General features: G+C 34.3%; 1 protein-coding gene across 7 annotated transcripts in view; it reads right to left on the reverse strand.

Moving 5' to 3' along the window:
- Positions 1-24,834, reverse strand: part of BABAM2 (BRISC and BRCA1 A complex member 2) — a 343,218-nt gene that overhangs the window by 251,023 nt on the left and 67,361 nt on the right. For 6 of the 7 annotated variants that reach the window (XM_039887509.1, XM_039887506.1, XM_039887507.1 and 3 more), the window contains one exon: positions 22,580-22,674. The exons of the other annotated variant lie outside the window; for it this stretch is intronic. In XM_039887509.1, the coding sequence (XP_039743443.1) occupies positions 22,580-22,674 (95 nt within the window). The remainder of the gene's footprint in view (positions 1-22,579; positions 22,675-24,834) is intronic. 7 annotated transcript variants of the gene reach the window in all.

Genomic DNA, 24,834 nt, shown 5'->3' on the forward strand with positions numbered 1-24,834 from the left:
AATCTTCTTAGATCCTGAATGCCAAACTGCATCAATATTGTCTATGCACCTAACATCACCAATTGACTGAACGATCTATGGGCACATACCCAATCAAACCCAGTAAAATAAATGAAGACATCGGTTGGAACTTCTGAGAAATAAAAGTGTTCCTTCTTTCTAAGGTAGGATAAAATATAGTCTGAACTAGAGTAACAATTTTATATTCACAAGGAAAGGGACTTGAGCTGCTGGGTAAATGTGGAGTCTACGAATAAAGTCAACACAGTGGAAGGCAGAGCAGAGAAGAAAAGAAATAGAAATTAGATTCTTAAATGACATTATTTCAGCCACTGGACCAAGCTTTATCTGAGGCCCTTTTAAGTTCTATAAGCCAATGAATTCCCTTTATTGTTTAAGCCAGTTCAAATCAGGTTTCCTGTCACTTAAAAATAGAAAGAGAAGGAGAGGAGGAGGAAGAAATAATAAAAGAGTGCTGATATATCACAACACCATATCATGATTTTACCTCCTCTAAGAGAAGGAATAGAGGGAGACGGTCATGAATTCTTATCACGCCATATAACTATTCAAGAGTCCTTTAATCCAAAGTATAAATTCGGTGTGGGCCCTTATGTTTTCTGCCAGAGAAGAAAGTTAAGTAGCTTCTTATATTATCTGCAGGAAAATCTACATAGAGGATTAATCTATTCCTACTAACTCAACAATGATCACAATCATTTCTCTTAAGGAAAAAAATAAGAGGAAGGAAGGAATGGATAAAGGAAGGAAAGAAGGAAGGAAGACTCTACCTTTGTATATAAAAACTCATTTAATGAACTTAAGTTAAAGTGGATCTGAAATAGGTATCCTAGATGTTCCCCATCCCAGAGCTTTTTAAACACCAGTAAGGTATTTGATTCAATGGGTAATAAAGGGAGACTTCTGAAAAAGCCAGTCATTCTGTTGAAGAATATAAAGAAGAAAAGTGAACAATGCTCCCAGACCAGAAAAGGATATTTGATTACTGACATGTGTCTTGGAGCTATATACAACAAGCAGCAGCCCAGCCTTCATCAGCACTGTGCTTAGAAAGGAGGTCTTCATGGTCCTGTAAACAGGAGATATTTTTACCTTTCCTCCGCCCGACTGAAACACAATCAGCACGTACAAATTGTACTGCGGCGTCTTATGAATGTTGGCTCCATACCAAACTTGAAATGAGTGCCTTTGACCAATAAACCTTTATATCTTTTGCACACATTCTCCAAAGAGACTGAAAACTGGGCCCCCACAAATCAGCCAGCGCCACTGCCTTCAAACCATTTGTGAACTTAACAATACAAAGTGATTACTCAGTTTCATCGATTTTCACTTCCTTAAACTCATCAGCCCTGAAAGCCATTTCTCACCAGTTCTCTCAAAACTGTGGTGCTCCTCACACTTAACTAAAGAAAAGTAGCTGTGTCAAACCGTACAGGCCAAACAGGCCTCCCTGTGTCTCGGTTAGGAAAAATAATCATGACACATACCCCTCTAACGAAAAGCCTCGAGAACCTTAATAAAGCCTTCAAATCCTGAGCGACCCATTTCTATTGCCTTCAACTCACTACCATCAAACAGAATGGGATTCTTCCTAACAATAAACACCACTTTTTTAAAAAATCCCTTAATAGAAGCCTGTCAATACACCATTTTCACTGACCAAAGAAGTCTGATATCTTCCAGCAAGTATATGAAACCTTTTCTACCTCCAGCTATAATTCCCATCTTAGCTATCATCAGCGTAACTGTGAAACCATCTTTAAAAGACAGGTTCTCAGATCCTATCTTCTGAGGCACTGATTCAGTAGGCCTGGAGTGGTAATTACTCCTTGGTCTTAGAGAATCTGTTTTGTGATTTTTGTAGTCATGTTCAGGCATTTTTATAGTAAAGTGGAAACCCAGAAAATTTCATCTTTCTGATGTATTTTCTCATTGTGATTAAAGGCCAAAATAATTTCACATAAACACATTACGTATTCACACAAGATCTACTGTCTAAATGATGGCTAAACACTCCATCCACTAGAGCTTTCCATTAGAGTTGTCCCACACATTTCCCAGGAAGTACTGATCTACTTCTAACAACAATTAACACCTGGAATCCAGAACTACACATACCCAGAAAAAAAATCTTCAGTGATGGAGAGCCAACAACATACTTGCTAATTCCTATTTCTCCTACAGTCGTGGATTCTAATAAACTTGATCTCCTCATCAGCCTAGATCTATAATATCTTTCCCCTGGGATTCCATTATCCTTAATTTAATGTCACTTATGCCCCAGAAAAAAAGTACCAACTAATTTACTACATGGTGTGATTATTCTTAAATTGGATGTATTTATTTGAGGTTAAGTTTAAATCATCATTTTTTCTCTCAAATGTTTTTGTGATGGTTCCATCAATATTAAGGAATTATGGAGGGGTTGCAAATTGGCAGCCTTGGCCTGCAGTCATGCTTTCTTTGGCCCACAAAAAAAATTTTTATTAGAAAATCTTCAGACAAAGCATACACACTTCAGTAGGTCACAATCCTCACCGATTATAACTGTTTTATACCTGTCTTGTTCACTTATTTGTATTAGTTGGCTGGCTCCTTTAGGCATCTGAGTTTGCAACACCTGAATTAAGATTTAGGGTCATTTCCTACAAATATGTTTTCATTCCTTCTATGTTTCCTTATTTTATGGTAGATATGCAAGGTTTTTATTGTTTGATGTCACTTAAGCAACCTGCAGCAAAACAAATGGCTATAGTTTCTCAGTCACTGAAAATTAAAGATAAAAATAAAATTCTCCTATTCAACCCACCCATCAATGTTCATAAAGAATGACCGTCTGAGTGATAGTTACTTTATATTACCATCCCTCTATTAACTATAAACTATCTGAAAATAAGGAGAGTGTCTTATTCATTTTTGTGCAAGGGATGTGTTAGACATTATGGACTATTCGAAGTAGGCACTCAAATTATTATCAAGTGAATGATTACTACTATTCAATTCGTTATATACTAAATATATTAAAGGATCCAAATTTTTTCCAGGGTCAAAAGAAATACTTGCCAGTGGGAGTAAAGCTAATCTGTGGTTATGAGCAGAAGTAGACAAAAGAAAACTGAACAGCAATTCTAAAAATATAATATTGCAATGTGACTAATTATAGTCATCAATCATTAAAAGTTTGAACAGTCTGAAAAATATTATCTTAAAAGCATTTTAAGATATAATTTCTTTCCAAAGGCTAATAAAATAAGAATAAGAATTTTAAAAGAAAATAAGAATTTAAATAAGAATTTAAAATAAGAATTTAAAAAGAAAAAGTCATAAAAACAAAATCAAATTATCACAGCTCAATAGACAAGGTCTAAGGGATACAAAATAGCTTAAATCAGTTCCCAGTTCAAAAAAAAAAAAAATGAGATGTTGATCTTCCTGTTTTTCATAAACCTTATAATTGTGCTTCCAGAAAACTACCAAGCATCTGCCTCTATGTAGTTAATTCTTTTAATCTTGGAGCTCTCACAAGGAAATAGAGAGTATACTGTGCCAGGATCACTATCTTCTCCAGCCAAAATCATTATGCTTTGGAGCCAATTTCCTTGTGGTAAATTTTGATCAAATTCCTTCAATTTGCAGCTTGCTTAGTACTAGTAATGGCTGCACATGACAAGTCAGTATATATGTATATATGTTTAACAATACGTATTATAAATTTAACAGTAATATGTACACATATGCACACAGGTAAACACATATCTACGTATACAGACATACATATTTATCTCCATGCATATTGGTTCCTGTAAGTCTCTTTATCTGACTTTGTGAATATCACAGTCACAAAGCCAATTTGGGCTTTCTTAATCTAGTGATAACTCTCCGACAATTAACATTTCTTTGGAACTCTGCATTAATCAACTCTACTAAACAGCTACAATATAATGACAATCAAAGTTAATAACAATAATTCTGTAAAGTTGTACACATGAAATTTACATAATTTTATTAATCAATGTTACTCCAACAAATTTAATTTTCAAGAGAACAATAATTTTGATGTTATAAACAGCCCCTCAAAAGTTTCTGAATCATCAAAGATCAAATTATGTTCTACTTTTAGTATAAAGGGTATTTTATCAAAAATCAATTATTTAAAGAACCGGTAATCTATATATAGCTTATACATTAAATTTTTAGTAGTCTGAATATTTGATTAATCAGTATACCTTATTTCCTAGTTGTTCTTGATAAAGTAAAATTTCTGTAATTTTTATATATGACTCCTTTCAATATGCACATATTACATATATTATAACAGGAATTGCAAATTAACTACAACACCATATTTTACAACTATGATATGTAATTCTGTAATCTTTTAAGTGACAAATTGTTGACTCTCTGTTGTCCTTGTTATAATTCTTAAAATAGTCCATATTCAATATAATTCACCTTTCCTGATGGATCAAGATCATTATTAAGAGAACATATTTTACTGCCATTTTTTTAAAACAGTGATATCATTAAGGGTTTTGAAGTGAACAGGGATACTTGTCCTTAAAATGAATGACTCCAGGATACTGTACTTTTATAATCCTTCTTTTGCTTTTGATAGCTCTTTTCTACTTACTATATACACATTTATCTCGTTTTTCAATAACCAGTGTTAGTGTACATTCTGATCTTCAATCACACATTATACAAAATTACCTAAATATAAATTAAAGATGCCTCTAAAACTCATATACAAAAATAAAGCATACAGTCCCTATGACAGCTATCACAAAATTCAGAACCTCTTTTTTGGGGGGAAGGGAATGTGGACGTTAGTTTGGTTTATGACTATGTACCAAGTGGTTGAAGGTGCATGAAATCTAGGACCTATATCTACCTACTAATTTATAGGAAATACAGAAGAACAAAGGAACATGTTAAACTATGCCATGAGGATATAATCAGCGAAATCCAGTCTCTGGTAATTTTAAAAGACAAATGGCCCTGCTTCAACCATCAACTGTAAATGGGGTGGGGTGGGGTGGAGAAAACTTTTAAGTTAAAGGAGACTTAAAAGACTTAACAATCAATGTGTAATTTGAACACTGACTGGTTATTTGATGATGCTAGGGAATTGTTTATTTTTTTAGACAAGATAATGGAATTGTTTATACTTTTAAAAACATTTTTTATCTTTTTTAGGAACATATCAAAACATTTACAGATAAAATGACATAATGTACAGGATTTGCATCAAAATAATATGTAAGGGGGTAAGCGGATGGGGATACAGATGAAACAAAATTGGGTGATACTCTCTGAGGATTCACTATACAATACTTTCTACTTTTGTATATGTTTGAAATTCTCCATAATACAAAGTATTTTAAAATGAGACTAGTTAGAAAGAATTTTGTGTGGCCTTGATATTTAAAAATGATTTGATTTCTAAAAATGATTTGATTTCTAAAACTCTAAAATGCTTTGATTTCTAAAAATGATTCAACTCTAAAAATGGCTAGTTACAAATTTACAGTCATGGAATCATGCTAAAAGTTAAAGAAGCCATATCATTAAACTAATCTTAATTTTTTAATCTCTCTAAAAGAGTTTCTCAATTACAAAACCTTCATTAATCCTTTATCATAAATGTTATAAGCATCTTATATTGCATTAGTTTCTTAGAAAACAAAAATTCTCATAATGCATGTTATAAAAAAAGTCTAGAGCACAATTTTAATAGTTACAAATATAAAAGTCCATAAAAGTACTAACCAGAAGGAATGGTTCCTAGGCACTCTTCAGGAAGTTAAAGTCATTAGGTTAATGAATAGTATTTCAATTATTTGTTTTTAGTCTTAAAAGTTTGAAAGTTACTGTTACAGTTTTTCTGATTCAGTAAAATATTATAAAGATTACCTATTTTCTTCACTATGAACTAGAAAAGATATATTTATAACATAAATCTATAGCTAATCCCAAAATTATTTCTACTCAATTCTATGCATATATCAATACAACATACAAGCTCAAATATTTGAAACAGTTATTTCATCTTTTCCTGATTCCAAAATGCTTTTAATTTAATGAGTGGATTTAGTGAATTTGGGTTTAGGAGTAGTACTTAGGTACGGGCTGAAAGTAAAACAAATGGTTAACTTATACTTTAAGATAATAAATTAGCTTTTTAATTAAATCAAGCTTCATTGGGACAAATTTTGTATTTTAAAAATAACTCCCACAAGGTGCTGACTGAGCTAGAGTTCGTGTTAGCCTTGCAAACATCTCCATATTTAAAAAATAAGAAATCCTTTTAAAAGTACCTTTAAACACACAAATTATATATAATTGCTTTATCAATCATTATTCTTACCAATTAATTTTTTCAAATCTCCAAAAGGACTCCTTCGATTTAAAAATGTGACTGATGATCTCTAGTAGACCATTTTAGATACTATAAGTAATTAGTTGCCCTTCTTTTAAAAAATCTGTCATAATCCAGACTTTGTACTTTTCAATCTGGCTTTTCCATAAATGTTCCTGAAATATATTCAAGAAACTGCATTAAATGTGTCAAATGTTTTTGCTTATAATAATATTGTGCTTCTATGGTATTTTCATAATTCCAACAACTTAAAAACATTTTTAAAATGTATACAAGGTCTACTGAGTCATTGTCAATTCAAGGCTACAAACCATTCTGTGGTTAAATGATTACATCAGACCAGTGTAAAGGTTGAGCTGGCACTTTACTTTGCAGGTTTAAACATCTTGGCTCTCCAAAGCTTGTGTGGGGGCTGCAGTTTGGCATAAAATTCTCAGCCGGATGCAGATAATTTCTCTGAAAAATGTTTTTAAATGGCTAAGGTTTTTTGCTTTTTAAAAATGTTGGAGAAAGCATATATCAGGACTAGGTTCAAAATTTATAAGGCTTTTTCCCTTTTTAATGTGCCCATCCCTATAGATGACTCAAGTACAGCTAAATAATCACCACCCTAAAGACTTTCAATAAGTACAAAGCCTCATTTCCATATGAGTTTAAATGTAAACTCAAAACTCTAAGTAAACTGCTTCAAATTATAAAGGGAAACTAGAGGACTTCTATGAAAACACAAACATTTGCTAAGCCCTCTGCAGTTATGATTTTAAGTCGTCCTTGGTCATTTTGGCTTCCACGACTCCAGTTTTATTTCCATTTGTCCATTCGAATGTTAGTTTTTTATTCCTCACAATAGCCTTGTGAGATAAGTACTAATATTAGCAGTTTCATCAATAAACAAATATAGAGATGTCAGATACCTTGGCTGGTAAAATCCACCTAGTAATCAATAGATATGAGAGTATAATTCAGATCTGTCTCATCCATACTCATTTTCAGCAGCTATAGTTTTCAGTCTTGGATATACACAAGAATTGGCTTCCTAAAATCATTCAGGGTTTGGGAGACGGGACCCAGGCTCAGTATATTTCCAGTTGTCCCCAGGGAAAAAAACAAAGCATCACACGAAGCAATATAAGAAGAGTATAAAGAAGGATTGCAGACATGGTCAATATTAAGTAATCCACTTGCACAGGCAAGCTTTAATGCCATTATCTTTGTTCACCCTATAGGCACCCATTCCCCACTCCCAAATTGGAAAACACCAAGAGAAAGTCACTTAATTTTAATATTTGGCTAAGTGACACATATTGGGAACATAAATCCTAACACCCATCATAATGTATAAGATAATTCTAGTTAAAACACCCTCTGGATAATTTACAATTTTATACCCTCTTCCTGTTATCTCCCTTTATTCTATTTTATTGCTCTTCATTCCTTTCTGCATTTCTGATCTTCCAACAGAGATTTTTTTCCTTCTCCCTGAAGAATTAGTAAAGGTTTAATTTTAAATGGTCATTGTTTTCTTTTATCACGTTAAATATATCATTAAACTGTCTTCTATCTATCTTCCACTGTTGTTATTAGAAGTCAGCTAACAGCCTAACAGTTGCTGTTTTGTTTTCTCTAGGTGTTTTTGAATTTTTCTCATTGTCTTTGGATATATTCAGTTATCTTTTTAAATACTGTATTGTAACATATAATAAATATATAGACAAATGTACAAAACAAAAATGTATAGCTCAATTAATAATCACAAAACCAACACCTGTGAAAGGGACAGAGCTCACGCACAAAGCTAAGCTAACCAGCACTTTCCATCCCCCAGGGAACAATGTTAATGGATATGATGGCACAAGTAAGGCTAACAAGTCTCAATTCTAGGACTTTCGTTGATGAGGATAGACTTCCTCTTCTTCTGGTGTTCTGATATTGGTCTGGAAGTATTAGGAGATACTATGAAAGGCCTAAGAACAATGCCAGCAGAGCAGAAGGCGAAGCAAAGCCCTGATGACATTGTTTAAGCCCTAAAACCAGTCATGACCAAGCTACCTTTACCCTTGGTCTTTTCTTTTATGTGAACCAATACATTCTTTTTTTACTTAAGCCAGTTTGGTTACATTTTCTCTTTGAATGCTACCAGGTTCTAATTGCTACAATTCATCGTGTGATTTTCCTTCCTGACATATTTCTCCTTCATCTGAATTTTGTCATTACCTTTCTTTTCTACCTTTTATCGCAGTTTCATACTGCCTAATATCATAACTTTTTGTAGTCAGAGTTTCTCTACTACTGAACCATGACCATGGAGCACACTGGCAGAAATGAGAGGTACTCAATAATCATGTATTGAAGACACCATGACTATATCAATCATTCATTTCACTATCCCTAACACCTAATACAAAGGCTTAAATATAGTACAGACTCAATATGTGTTTGTAGAAGAAATTAACACATAAGCAGATGAGAATAATATCAAAAAAGAAGAGAGATCAGGATATACACAAATGAGATCTTAAAATAATCAGAGGCTAGAATGATCCATGTGGTTTAGAGTTAGAGACATCACTATAAACTCATGTTTTGCTTAATATAGACACAAATGGTTATAAATACAAATATTTATAGACATGTATTTCCTTACTCTGTTAGCTGAGAGGACCTAAAAGCAATGGCACCACAGCAGAAGCAAACAGACTTGGTTTCTAATACTTTTCTCCAATAAAATAAAAACACCAAGGATTTCTTAGAGAAATAGCTGATTCTAGGACTGGAGTAGGGAATATACAGGATGAGCCTAGAGGATCTTACAGTGCCATAGAGAAAGCAAGTGCTCCAAAAAAGAAATAAAGCGGGGTGGCGGGGGACCTCTAATCATGGGGGTATAGTAGTAAAGGGATATAGGTATCAACTGAACAGCTTCTAATGGCCAAAACTAGAACAATTTGAGCAACAAAATAAATAATGTAATATTGGATTGTAACCCAAAGAATAAAATAATATCTCTAAGTCCATACTTATGTTTGTTTATTTACTGAATTGAATAAATAAATAATGGGGGAGAACAGACAAATCTCCTATGCAGAAAAATTCTAAATAATTGATGTAGATACTCTGCTTTCAAAAAGGAAGAGTATAACTGCCCACTCCTTAAGTGTGGGCTGCACATAGTTGACTCCCTTTCAAAGAGGACAATATGGAAAGGGAGAGAAAATAGTAACTTTACAGTAGAGAAATCTGACAAGAACTCCCTCAAGCCAAGTAACCATGGTTAATATCAACAGTGATAAGTCATAGTGGTAGTATGTACTTTTGATATGATGTGATGAAAATGGCACTTTACCTCTGAGATCTTCCTACTAAAAGCCCACAATCACAATCTAACCATGAGAAAAACATTAGACAAATTCCAATTGAGGGACATTTATAAAATACTTTACTAGTACCCCTCAAAACTCTCAAGGGCATCAGAAACAAAGAAAGTCTAAGAAACTGTCAATCTATAGGAGCCTAAGCAGACATGAGAACTAAATGTAGTTTAGTTTAGTTCTCACGTGGTATCTTGGATGGGACTCTGGTTTAAAAAAGAACATTAGGGAAAAACTAAAGAAATCTGAATAAAGTTTAGACTTCAGTTAATAATAATGTATCAATGTCAGTTCACTAATGGTCATGAATGTATCACAGTAATGTAAGATGTTAATAATAGGGGAAATGATAGTGGGTACACAGGAACTTTCTGTACCATCTTTACAATAATTCTGTAAATATGAAGTTAAAAGTTCTAAAATTAAATGTTTATGAAAAAATAAATAGCCCTTTGTCCTATGGCTCTGTATATCAAAAGCATGCAATAGTAAGCTAGTTGTAAGACTAGCCTTTGAAACAAGTGAATGTGAAATAATCGATTTAGAAATTCTGAGGGAATATGATCAACAACTGTGCATTTTTTTAAATGTATAATAAAAATGTGATTCCTCTGAAAAACTAATGTACACACATGAAGTTTATAACTATTTCCAGAAGTGAGCTTAAACAGCAGGTAGATAAAATGTAAAGGAATCAAAAATTTCTGGAATCCTCAATACCATGGGGAAAAAAACATTTTCAAATCATAAACATCTCACAAAAGCTTCAATGTCTTTAGAAACTCATATTTTAAAAAAAAAAAAAAAAGGAGGGGGGGAAAAAGCCTAAGATTGCAGCAGTTTTTTAAAATCACAGCCTAAACTAGTAACGAACCATCTTTAGCTTTGTATTCTAAACCCCTTATAATTTTGCCTCAATCTACCTCTATAACTGTATTTTCTACTATTTGCCAACGTAAACTCTGCTCCAAGAAAACTGCTTTGCTCGGTGCTTCCAATATGCCATTTGGTTTGTGATGAATCTCTGTAGCTTTGTCTCCCTGCCTACAGTGTCATCCCGGACTCTGTTCATACTATAAATTCTATTCCTGCTAAAAGATCCAGCTAAAAATCCTTTTTTCTCCATGCCTCAGATCGCCATTGGCTCAATAATCACTATTTCATCAGAACTCTTGTATCATTAATGTGGTACTTAGCACATTTATTCATTAAAAAGAAAACCTTAGTACCTATACCGCAAATAATGATAAAAATACATTCTCATAATTTAAAAACCCAACTCTTTCAGGAGAGTGCTAGAGAGAATAAGAGGTAATAGAGAGAGGATGACAAAGAGAGATAACCAAACAAAGGCAAGAAATAATCTTCAAAATTGATCATTAAATAACTCCTCTGGATAAGCAAATTCTTGAGCTGAAATGCTTCATATTCAACACAAGTACCTAATTTTCCCAAAAGCATTTTTACAAATTCAGTCGAGTAAATCAAAACTGGCAACATCTGCTAAATGTTATATTTGCCATTGGGTTTCAAAAAATAACTTGAGTTGCCTTTTTTTATTTGTCTTATGAAAGTGAACATTTTAAGTGTACCTTGTTTGTATTTTCAAGATGTTCTGTTTTTCTACAACTGTGCTTTTAAAGCCTTGTTTATAACACATGCCTTCAAATTTATATGTGTATATTACATATGTGTATATATGAATAGTTCTCTCCTTAATCCACAATTAATTATAATAGCAACACCTTTGGAAAACTAGATGAAATCATAAGTCATGATTTTTAAACCAGGGCCCTTCCACTGCACTTCCACTTAGGAAGTGCATTTTACAAAGAATAACAATAACATTCTTTCTACTTCATAAAATGTTTCTATGGCTGATGAGTAAAAATAAATAATGGTAGAAATAAGAATAGAGTTTTTAATTCATCAGCACATAAACCAGTTTTGTATTAAAATTTCTGGTAATTTTCTCACATTCACTTGGATCACACATTGATGCATCCTTTGAATCCAAGCTGCATTCAACTCTAAAGAACCAGAGACGTCACCTCTAAATAATGTTTACTCTTATTTCTACCTTAGGAAAATAGATTGGAACTTAAAATCTAGGTTTTCATAAGAAAAGAAGAAGTACACTGCTTTTCAAGACTTTATTAATTTTTATTAACTAATGTTACTGAACATTTTTATTAACATCAAACATTTTTATTTTTAATAATTATATATTAATGATTATTTTTATAATTATTAATAATTAACTTTTATTGATTCTATATTTCTACCAACAAGGTGAGTGGTATTTTATGGTCCACTAAAGTTTTTTGTTATTTTGCTTTGAAACTACCGGGGGAAGTTGTATGTTCTCAAACTGTAGGACAATTGACTTATGCTTCTAGGTAGGATGAAGTAACTTAGTACAGACCAGCACTCTCAATAAGAACTAGAAAGCCGGACGAAATATAGATACCTATTTGAAGTCATTCGATATCTGCTGAAGCAATGAGAACTGGAGGGGCTGAGAATTCACAAAAGAGAGAACTTTCAGGAGACAAGCCGACTTCTGCTTCTTCTCAGAGATCTTTGCAAATTCCGGGCACTGGAGGAAAGCTGAGAATCCAGGCTTTGCACAGTCACAGAGCTGCTGCTTGGAGTCAGAAACTTATCAGAATTTGAGTGACCTCAACATGCAGCTAGTTCCCCTCAAGACCTCTGATGAATTCTGGGGCAGTCCAAGGGAAAAGGGGCTAAAATTAAGAAATTGCCTCTGAAATTCAGAGTGGAATTATCAGCAGTCTTAGAAGACAAAATTTAGAATTTGGGATCCAACAGGGCAAAGATCCATGCTATTTTTGTTTTAATATCTGACAAATGACATAGCATTCTATTTTAAAATAATTTATAGTCCTAGGCGCTTAAAAGTATCTAGAACACTGACCACTCCAGACTCTCAGATAAAAACCCTCAGGAACAGCAGTGAACCGGAGGCAGAAAGACCCCGACCAAAGCTGTAAACCAGTCCCAACTCAGCAACACTCCCTCTCTGGATTAAGGTGATCGGTCAAAATCTATTTACCTGTGAGAAGGGACAATGAATCCTCTCTCTGTAGAAGAAGAGAGAATCATCTGGAGCCTCCACAGTTTTTTAACTGGAATGTTTGACATTAACTCTAAACTACTAAAACAAATACAGAACCACATGATTGACAGCCAAAAAAAAAGCAGGTAAAACAAATAGATCCAAGGATACTCCAGATATTAGAACTAGTTCATAAGGACTTGAAAATAAATATAATTAGCCTGAGCAGCAAAGTGGAGAAAACTATAGATTAAAACATAAATTTACCAAAGAATGGAAAAGAATCAAGTAGAATTAAAGAATACATCATCTAAAATTAAGAACTCATTAGATGAGTTTAACTGCAGATTAGAGATAGCAGAAAACAATAAACTACAAGATAAGTTTGGTGTTATCTAGTTATGCTAGTTATTTATTTATTGCCTTTTATCTCCCAAATCTACTCTTCTTTGTCCTGTTTATGAAACTGGGGCTGGATCCTATCGACATTTTTCCTTTGCCAGCTGGTACAATGTTTAGCTTGTCAACAGAAAGTAATAAAGGGACAGTGCAAGGTATAACAGAGGAAGGAGCTTCCTACCCTAGTTCTGGTGAACTTTTCAGAGCTGCTGCTATGGCATAGCTGCCGGAGCATACAGGAGGCCTGCTAGTGCTCACCCTCCAGCCTGTTTAACTGGCACCCAGCCCATTTCTACTCACCAGCTGTGGTCAACCAGTAGGCTGCACACCAGTTCTGGCCTGCAACGCCCCTAAGTGAAGGTCTCCCTCATCCAGTGAGCTGCGGCCACACTCCCTCCAACTCAGAGCTCAGAGTCTCAGCCTTGTGGGTGGAGAGAGAATATGGGGGAAGGGTCTTCCAAGTTTATTCCTTCTTGGATATTCTCCTTCGGCCCTAGAACACTCTCTACAATTGCTATCCTTGTATTCTTTAGAGTACTCTTACTTCTATTAGCATTTAATAATTTTCTATATTCAATTTTCCCTATTCAAATTACTGGTATGGTTTCTGTCTCCTAACTAAACTCCAACTGATAAACTGATCAAGTTTCAATTTAATTATACCTTGTTTGTACTTTCAAGATATTCTGTTTTTCTACAACTGTGGTTTAAAAGCTTTGTTTATAATACATGCCCTCAAAATTATGTGTGTATGCATATGTATATATATTGATAGTCCTCGTCTTAATCCTCTATACCATGTGACCAAGCAAGTCCACTCTTCAGAATATACTCATCAGAAATGCATACATATATCCACCGAGACATGTACAAGAAAACTCACAGTAGCACTATTCATAGCAGCAAAAAAACTGAAATAATCCAAATGTCAAACAATAACAGAATGGATAAACAGTGGTATGCTCATATAATGGAACATTATGAGCAATAAGCATACAACAGCAACAAAGTATATGGGTGAAGCTCACAAATAAATGTTGGGTGAAAAAAGTCAGACATACCAAGTCTATGCTTGATTCTATTAGTAGAAAGATCAAAAAGAGGCAAAAGTAATAATGGTGATATAAGTCAACACAGTGTTTACTCTTGGGCAAGAGGGTCGCAGTGATGAAGGGGCATGAGTGGGGCTTCCAGAAGCTGGAAATGTTGTTTCTAATCAAGGTGCTGATTACATGGTGCGTTTACTTTCTGAAATTCGCTATGCTATATTTACTTGTGATTTGTACACTCTTCTGCAGATATGTCATTCTTCAATAAGTTACATCAATATGTATTTATAAACAATCAAATAACATATTTCTAAGTCCCTGACACCCACTCTACGTGGATCTGGCAGACTGCTCCTCCTATTCAGCCCGCAGCACCCTGTACGCGTACCTCTGACCCTGCACGTCTCGTCCGAGGCTGCGGTTCTGGGCACTTATCTGTCTTGAGCACTACGTCCAGCTTAAAGGCTAAAGATACATCTTTTATAGGTCTCAAATGAGGCATGAAGCAGATATTTGAAAAACGACACAGCATTCTATTTAAAAGATGTTGTAGGCCACAGCATATGGAAGTGGCTAGGAATATGAGCACCACACATCTGGACAGCATTTTTCAATAGTGGGCCATGCAGTCCATGTCAGCTTAGTGCAGTCTTTGCATCTATTTCATGTACACAGGGGAAGAGCACTATTTTTGCAAGGACACATTCATAGGATGTCTTTTTGTAGGCAGCACGGTGAAGAGCAGGAGAAGAGAAGTGACAAGATATTAGTACAATATTTCTTGTGATACTTACATCCCACACAAACAGAACAGAGTCGGGGAAAGAATTATACAGCCAGTGGGTACCATCCGCAGCAGCAGCAGGTTCCCTACCCTGAAGATGACTGCCGCAAACACAAAACTGCCCTCACCTTCTCCAAACTAGGAAGTCAGATGGAAGTGGTTTCCAATTCTGCTATGATTACAACATGTTCTTCTCATTTAAATTCACGATCCACCCTTCCTCCTTTATGCAATTTTATTTTAAATTAAAGTGAATTATCATTATTATTTTCAGGGGAAAGAATTTCACAATATCCTCTGAGGTAGCTGAACATACCACAGGGTGTTACAAAAGCAAAGCTGAAAATCACACTGCCTCAAAAGTCTGTTAACTGATTTTTAACACCCAAATTTCTCTAAAACTGAATCATTTTCTCCTATTTTGAAATTTTCATCTAAAACATATTTTCTAGTTTCAGAAACCAACAAGACCCTCAAGGTACAGAGAACCTTACGGGCAACCTGTTCATCTAGTGATGTGTGTCATACACCTCTACGCACCAGGCACTCTTCTGGGTACTAGGATACAAAACGAATTCAATTCTCTCATGAAGCTTCCATTCCAATGAAGAAACAAGACTGACCGGCATCCCAGTTTGCCTGAAACTGTCCTGTCTTAGTACTGAAGTCACTATATCGTAAGTAACCTCTCAGCCCCAGGCAGTTGGTAACCGTAGCAGAGACAGATACCAAACAAATAAGGAACCAAAAATGTATCAAATGGTGATAAGTGTAATGAAGAAAAAGCATGATAAAAATAAGAGTAATGTGAAGGCTGTTACTACAATTTTGTATAGGTCTCTCTGATATAATGACATCTGAAGACAGGAGAGGAGCAAGCCATTCAGAAAACTGGGGAAGAGAGGCAGAAGTTGAGTGAAAATGGCGAACAGCAAATAAAAGGTCCTAAGGTGAGAGTGTGCGTTCAGTGTTTGATGAAGAGCAAGGAGGCCTGTGTGGCTAGAGAGCAGTGAGCAAGGAACAGAATGGAAAGAGACAAAGTCAGAGAAGCAAATAAGTGATAACTATAGCATAACAGCTACAGCATATCCATCACTTAGGGTTCAGCCCAACTTCGAACTTCTCGATTTTAATCTCACAGTTCCGACCTATAACAATTTTCCTTTTACATTATAATAGAGCCTCTGTCTTAATTTATTAATCATTCTCTCTTCTCACATTATATAGTATATGTGAAAACACTATGTAATTATCCCATACCACTCTTCTGTATCAATTAGTCCAACATTCACTTAAATACTACTTTATGTCTATTTGTTTTCATGGATCTATGTCTCCCCAAAATTTAGCCTCCTTGAGGTCAAGTTCCGTAGCACACACTGTTGGACGCATGGTGCACAATCAATAAATACCGACAGATAGGATTTCTCTCAATTTGACTTTTTTGACTTTTATGCTATTTTGTTAGTAAAAGAAGGCACCAATATGTCAGCACCTTCTTCATAATTTGACACATGATACAGTATGGCAAACACATAGGACAGAACATAGTAAAAGTATAGCCAGTGACAGACTAACCTACACTGCAAGGACAGCCCTTTAATCAGCAAATGCTTAGGATGTGAGGCTCAGAGAAAAAATGCAAACAGAAAAAAGCTCTACAAATAACCACTCGAATCAAGAATCAACTCTTCTAAATGTCACTGAAAAATACTTCTAGACACAGTTTATCTGGATGATTATTGTATTATTGTTGGGAAAAAAAAACTTCCCACAACTTCCCCCAAACCAAATTAACTGCTCCCTCTGCTACGTACAGTGTTCCAGTCACATGATCTTCTTACACTATTAATTAAAGTTATATGTCTGTCTCTCCTACTAGCCAGGGAATACACTTCGAGTAAAACTCAGGCTTTACATCCATTGTCTAGGCACTAGGTTATAACATTCAATTAATGTTGACCTAAATGCTTCAGTGAATGAATTAGCATATATAATGTAGAGCAATGAGCAAATTTTTAACAAATCAACTCGAATGTATGAATACTGACTTTAAAAGTAGATCTCAGAAATCTATACGCTTATTGCCATACTCCTTCCATTTCTAAGGAAATACTTTAAGTTCAATTTATGAGATCAAAAGAAAGCAATGTCACTATTTTATAATCACATCCCAATATCTGTCATCATCCAGCTTCTGCAAAAAATTGATTTACCTCAAAGTATAAAAAGATAAAGAACAGAAGTCTGTAAAGAGATTTTTGCTCAGAAGAAATAAAAACTTTATAGTAAAAGTTAGACCTGTAAGGTTGCAGGATATAAGATCCATATTCAAAAATCAATTATATTTCTATACAGCAACAATGTGAAACTGTAACCGAAGTTAACATGTAATTCCATTTACAATAGCATCAAAAAGAACAAACTATTTAGGAACAAATCTAACAAAAGAAATGCAAAACTTTTACTTTGAAAATTACAAATCATTATTGAAAGATATTAAAGAAGAACTAAAAAAAAATCAAAAGATATTTCATGTTCCTGGATTGAAAGATTTAATATTGTGAAAATGGCAATAATCTCTAGCTTAGCCTACAGATTCAACACAATCCTTATCAAAATCCCAACTGGATTCTTTGCAGAAATTAACAAACTGATCCTAAAACTAATATTAAAATGTGAAGGACTCATAATCATCAAAGCAATCTTGGCAAAGAACAATAAAGTTGGAAAATTCATACTTGCCAATTTCAAAACTTATTACAAAGTCATAGCAATGAAGACAGTGTGGTACTGGCAGAGGGCTAAAATATAGATCAGTGTAATAGAATTAAGAGTCCAGGAATAAACACTCATATTTATAATCAATTGAATTTCAACAAGAATGCAAAGACAATAAGGAAAATATAGACTTTCTGATAAATTGTGCAGGGTCATCCTGATCTCTACTTATAAAACAATGAAGCAAGGCCCCTACCTCACACCATATACAAAAATTAACTAAAATGGATCAAAGATCTAAACGTAAGAGCAAAAACTATAAAACTCTGCAAAAAGAAACATAAGAGTAAGTTTTCATAACCTTGGCTATGACTTCATAAAAAAAATGTAAAACTTTTGTCCTTCAAACGATACTATCTAGAAAGTGAAAAGATAATCCACAGAATGGGAGAAAATTTTGGCCAGTCACATATCAAACAAAGGACTTATACCCAGAATATATAAAAACCTCTCTCTTATACCTCAACAATAAAAAGACAAATAACCCAATTTTAAAATGGGCAAAGGACGTGAATTGACATTTCTCTACAGAAGATATAAAAATGGACAATAAACACATGAAGAGATGCAAAACATCATTATGATGCACAGCCATCAGGGAAATGCAAACCAGACCATAATGAGCTACCACTTCATACCCACTAGGATGGCTATAATCATAAAGACAGATAATAACAAGTGTTGGTGAGGATGTGGAGAAATTGGAACACTTCTATACTACTGGTGGGTATGTAAAATGGTACAGCCACTTTAGAAATTTCTCAAAAAATTAAACATAGAGTTACCTTTTGACCCTGTAATTCCACTCCTAGGGATATATCTAAGAGAAACAAAAATATGTCCACACAACACCAATATTTATAATAGCTAAAATGTGAGAAAAAACAAATGTCCAACTGACAATGGATAACAAATTGTGGTATATATATATACAATGGAATATTATTTGGCAATTAAAAAAAAGTAATGATACATGCTGCATTGAAAACAGTATGCTAAATGAAGGAAGTCAGTCACAAAGGACTATGTGTTGTACGATTCCATTTATAAGAAATGTCCAGAATAAGCAAATCCATGTAAATAGAACATAGTTATTGCCTAGAGTGAACAAGTCGGAGGTAGAAAGGATAGAGAAGCTTCTGTGAATGGGTTTGGGGTTTCTTTTAGGGGTGATGACAATGTTCTAAATTTGACTGGTGATGATAGCAAAACTCAGTGAATATACTGAAAACCACTGAATTACACACTTTAAATGGGTAAATTGTATGGCATATAAATTACGTCTCAATAAAGCTGTTATTAAAATAATTAGAGCTGTCCTCCAAAATGGAAAATGATACCTCACTGGAAATAACATTAAGTAAAGGCAAATGGACTTCCATTGGAAATATTACTGTAAAAGATGGATTCAATTAGTGGTTCCCAGTAGCAGTTCACAGACTAATACATAAAAATCACCCACGAAATTTAATCACTCCTCGGCTCTCTAAAGCATCTAACTCAGTATGTCTACTGGGGTCCAGGAATCTGTACATTTAACAGGCTCCCTAAATTGTTCAAATACATAGCCAGAAGTGAAATCACTGGACCACTAAGATCCTAACTCAATGATTTTATGATTCTCTGGTATCTATGAGACACCTATAACGCCTGATGATCTGAAGTGAAGCTGAGGCTGTGATGCTAGTACTGGGGAGCGGCTGCAAATACAGATGAAGCTTCACTAGCTCACCCACTACTCACCTGCTGCTGTGCAGCCCAGTTCCAAACAGGCCACAGACCAGTACCGGTTCATGGCCCAGGGGTTAGGGATCCGTGGATTAGAGTACCTCACATATTTTTTTAACCTTATGTGTATCCTTTATTTAAGCTACTTGAAATCTTTTTTTTTTTGGAGGGGGGGAGGGGGGAGGAACAGATTTAAATAAATTAATACATAAAAGATCACATATATTCTCTAAAACTATATTTCTCAAGCTAGGACTCATTGGAGAGTCCATTTCTTCTTAATTTAATATATTTTATATTAAAAAAAAACAAGTATATTATAAAATTAAATGTAAATTTTTTATGAATTTTTAAGACAGAACCCAGAAACTTCAAGGAAATTCCATATTTGCCACAGGAACTACTTTGGACTATACTCCCAGAGTCTAAGAATGCATATTCATTCCCTTCTGCAATAAATACTTCAGTGGAAAAATCCAAGAAGTGTAGGCATTCTGTTTTCCATTCCATAGGTGATGAAATATGTAATCCTCATTCATTCAAAACCATATACAGTACAGACTAATCAGGTTATTAGTGACTGTGCTCTTGTACTTCAAGAGGGAAGGAAAAAAGTCTGAACTGAACCTAAGAACTAAGCCTGTTAATAATAGAGTGAAAACTCCTTCAGAGGCATGCAGTGTTCAGAGAAATGTATGCTGAGGATCAAGCCTGTCCTAGTGTTTTAGCTGGATGATAATGAACGTCAAGGACATCCTCCAGGACTATGTGGACCTCGCCCAGCTAGTGGAGGGTGCACCATGGTTGCTCATCTAGGCTTGCCCAGCCCACGGTCCATAAAGAAGCACTGGGTAGCCTTAGATTTACTACAGCTAGTAAAGAAAAGGTGTTCTCCTAGATTTGTAATCTTTCTTTCTGATATGGTGCTTTAATATTTGGAATATATATATACACACATATATATATACAGATATATATATATGTGTGTATATATATATATATATATATTCTACCCAGTGTATGTGTGCGTGGAATATATATATATATGTATGTGTATATATATATGCATACACATATATATATATATTCCACGCACACATACATACACACACACGTGCGCGCGCGCACACACACACACACACACACATGTACATTTTCTCAAAACATTTGTGATAACTTCACTTAGGAAAATATCAGAGGAGTGAAGTTATAATATCAACTCTGAGATGATTATATAAATAAATCTAGGTCAATATCCTCAATACTAAAATAAGAAAATGAAATAATATAAACCTTAAGGTCCTTTCTACCTTTTAAATTCTACACTTTCTATACTTTTACAATACTTGTCAATATTAAAGACTGCAAATTTTAAAGGCAATTCCAAAATAAGAAGTTGTAAACATATATTTCTGACCCTTTCCATTCTGGTATTTCTTCTTACATCATCCTAGCTCAAAGCCCCTTGTCCTCCCTCTTGGATTTTTGCAACGGTCCTCGATTCTGGTCCTCAATCTCTCCTTAGTCCATTATACTGACCACCTTGCTATTAGATGATTCTCCAATTACCATCTCCTTCAATGGCTCTTAATCTGGCATTTAAGGCACTCCATAATCTTTCCCAACTTATCTTCCTAACCTTTTCTAGCCCTTCACTATGTTAACTTACATTTCAGCAACCTGTCAGCACCTCCTCTACAATATATTATACATATCATAACTTCTTGAAATTTGTTTACGTCATTCCTCACACTTGAAATACTCTCTGTCCATACTCTCCACTTTTGTTCCTTTCTTCAAGAATAAGCACAAGTCTCACCTCCACTACGAAGCCTTTTCTGACAACCTTCTTTAAATTTCTGGAGAACCTGGCCTGTAATACATCTTTGGCAGTCAACATATCTACCCTCCACTGAGCAGATTCAATACACAAGAGGTCTGTAGGAAAACTTCTGCATCATTTTCTCCAGGTAAGCCTTTCAGCTTTAATATGGGATGAATATATAACACATAGCATCTAAAGGGAACATACTTAAACTACAGTTCTTTTTTAAAAATCAGCCAAAGTAACAGTTTATGTGTAATTACTATAATTTGGCAACCAAACCCACCCTACTGTTGCCAACCATATTTTTTATAGCTATGTTCTAAAATTTAAGATAATTCTTAGGTTTGGGTTAATATTTCCTATTTAATACTTCCCTTTTTAAAAAAAAGAGAGGGGCAAGATTTTAAAGTGAGTCCTCAAAACTTTAAATTATAAAACTTTAATGAGATAAAAAAATTTCCAAAAAAACAAAACTAAGAACATCATTTTAAACAATAAAACCTTGTATTGTATAGGCATCACAGCAAAACTGAACTTGGAAAGGGAAAGAAAGAGACGTTTGTCTGGTCAGACTTTTTAAACAAAATGGCACATGTCTTTCCTCACCAGCCATGCAAAACACATAATTTTTATATAAACCGCATGCACTCTGACAAGTACCACCACCCCTTTCCCCACCGTAATTCCAGAGACATTTTCCTTCAACTGAAAAGTTTTTGGTCTTGCTTAATAAAGAACACTTAATCTGGTCTTTACCCTTTTGATACTAATACTGAGATACTATGGACACAAGTCCAAATTTGCCACTTTCACTTATATACAAAAAAGCCCTTTGAAAGAGCCAAGAAACTCTCCTCTAACAAGCCCTGTGATGAAGTGTTAGTAAACATTAGAAAATTGATTGCAGGCATGAAATAATGAGTTAAGACAAAGAAAATGTTTCCAACATATCTCCTTAAGCTGAAATAAAAATATTTCAACCAATATGCTAGAGAATTTCATTAATTCAAAATAGTCTGATAGTAAATCTGCAATGAAAAAAAAAATCTCTTATTTAAACTATTTTAGGACACAGAGATCTGTACTTATTTCACAGGAAAAGGCAATTTTATTTTCTTTCTACCGACAAAGAACATCCGAACAAGCCTACAGTTACTCACATGCAGAGCCGAGGGGTCTGGAAGGAATTCAGCATCTTCTCCAAAGATAAAATCGGGGGGCAGCTCTGGGTATTGGGCATTGAAAATGATATCCCCTGAAATACAAGAAAATGTCAGGCCCTTCTTATATCCTTGCTAATGTATGAATGCTCTGAGGAATGCATCGGAAAAACTTCTAATAGAAGTTTATATTAGTTTAACAAATTTGAAAAGCACTTTCTGAATGATTAATTCTTCAAACAAAAGGTCTGATATCTTCTTTTAAATGAACATCCACAACATGCAATCAAAAAAAATGTAATCTCATGACACACTATAAATATAAATACCAAAGTAGGAAAGTATAAGCTGCAACATACAAAATATATGCAGATATGTTTTATAGAAAATGTTACTCTCCAATCACTGTCTACTAATTAATAGGCCTTTACCAATGACTCATTCTGGAAAGTCCTTGCCTTGAAGAAATTAAACATACAAATCTTTGGTAAAATGGACAGAACATTTGGCTTGGGGTCAAAAAAGTCAGGTTTGTATCCACAAAGTCTCCTAACTACTTATTAGCTTGAGTCATCTTGAACAAGTTTTAACTTCTTTAAACTTCAATTTCCTCATCAGTAAAAGGGGGATATAATGGTACTGACATCACAGATTTGTTGTGCAGACAAAAAGAGGCCACATGTCTAGCATGGTGTCTGGTATATAGTAAGCACTCAGTAAGTGATACAGGACTACTACTGCTGTTATCACTGGTGTTATTTCGAAATAGAAGACGAATTACAAAGTCTCCTTAGCAAATTTGTGTTGTAAGTTCTTCTATCACTCTATTCCATTCTAGTCTCATTCACTAGCTCCCTTAACAAAGCATTCTGCTCTTAAAGAGTTGTTAAGACTAGAAAAGTTAAATAATTACCATACCCTCTTAACTGGTCTAATATCAGTTTGTCTCCATCCCATAATACATACTTTCACAAAGTAAGTCTTCTTAAAGTACTGCTTTGTCTCAAAACTTCCTAGCGCAAAAAACTTCAATGATCCTCTAACGTTAAATGGAGTAAGGGCAAACTTTCCAAATTGTCATTTAAGGCCTTGAAGATATGCTTCCTATTTATTTATCCACCTTTCTCTCTCTGTAAGCCTATACCTATCCTCTATTCCAGTCAATATTTATCTGCTTGCTGACCTCCGAATACTATAACACATAGTTGAAATGCTCTTTCCCCTTCCTCAGTTCTTATCCATCCTTTATGAACACACTTAACTTTCTCTTGCATGAAGACTTCTCTAATAAATCCAGCACACACTGATAATTCTGAAATTCAACAATTGGTTATGCCACTCATTTGAGTATTGAATTATATATAGTCCTGTTTTTATTGTTCCATTAATTTTTAAAATTCATAATAAACACATGCTATCTATGAGGCACCGTGATACACACTGTGTCAGTACAAAGATGGTTATCCTCAAGGATAGTGAGAGAGACAAGACATATACACAGAAACACAAGGTAAATACATATACTACATCTTCCTAAGTATCTTAGAAGCATTCAGAGAATAAGCATACATACTCTTATATATAGTTCATGTCTCCAAGAGGGCAAAATACAATACATGTAGAACAGATTCAAGAAATGCTCAATACATGAAAGAAATGCTATCTCTAATTTGAATATCTAAATACTGACAAAATCTACAGGAAAAAATAAAGTATGGAAGAGTTTTTACTTCTGCCACTTTCTATAGGGAATAAATTTGAGTAAGAATATACCCTTCAGAAGTTGGGTGTAGAATTAAATTATCAATAGTACAATTACTCGCTTTCCTTCACCCTATCCACTACTACTATCTCTGGTTTTCAACTGTATCTATTACAAATTACAATATCTCTTTAAATCTGCCAACCATAAGCATTAATCCAAGCCAAGACTAAGAAGAATTAGTAGAGACAACATGAATGCCCTTATTACTCATTCTTATTCAACTATACCCAGCACACACAATTCCTTAGGAGGATATGTACATTACAGATATGTTTTTTTTAAAAAGTCCTACAGTTGGCTTACTTTAGTGACTTTAAGAAAAAAATTTCATAAAGTTAATAGAGCAAAGGCATTAAAGTTTTGGGGAAAAAGTCAAGCTAGAATCTATTGTGCCTTGATGCTCAAAAAATAAATAGCATGCTAAATTCCAATAGAAGAAATTTTATTTTTGTTATCACTGGAGACACAAAGCTGGATTTTCAAGTTCTCA

Source organism: Pteropus medius, unplaced genomic scaffold (assembly GCF_902729225.1).
Source record: "Pteropus medius unplaced genomic scaffold, Ma_sr-lr_union100, whole genome shotgun sequence".
In the NCBI taxonomy this organism is placed as follows: Eukaryota; Metazoa; Chordata; class Mammalia; order Chiroptera; family Pteropodidae; genus Pteropus; species Pteropus medius.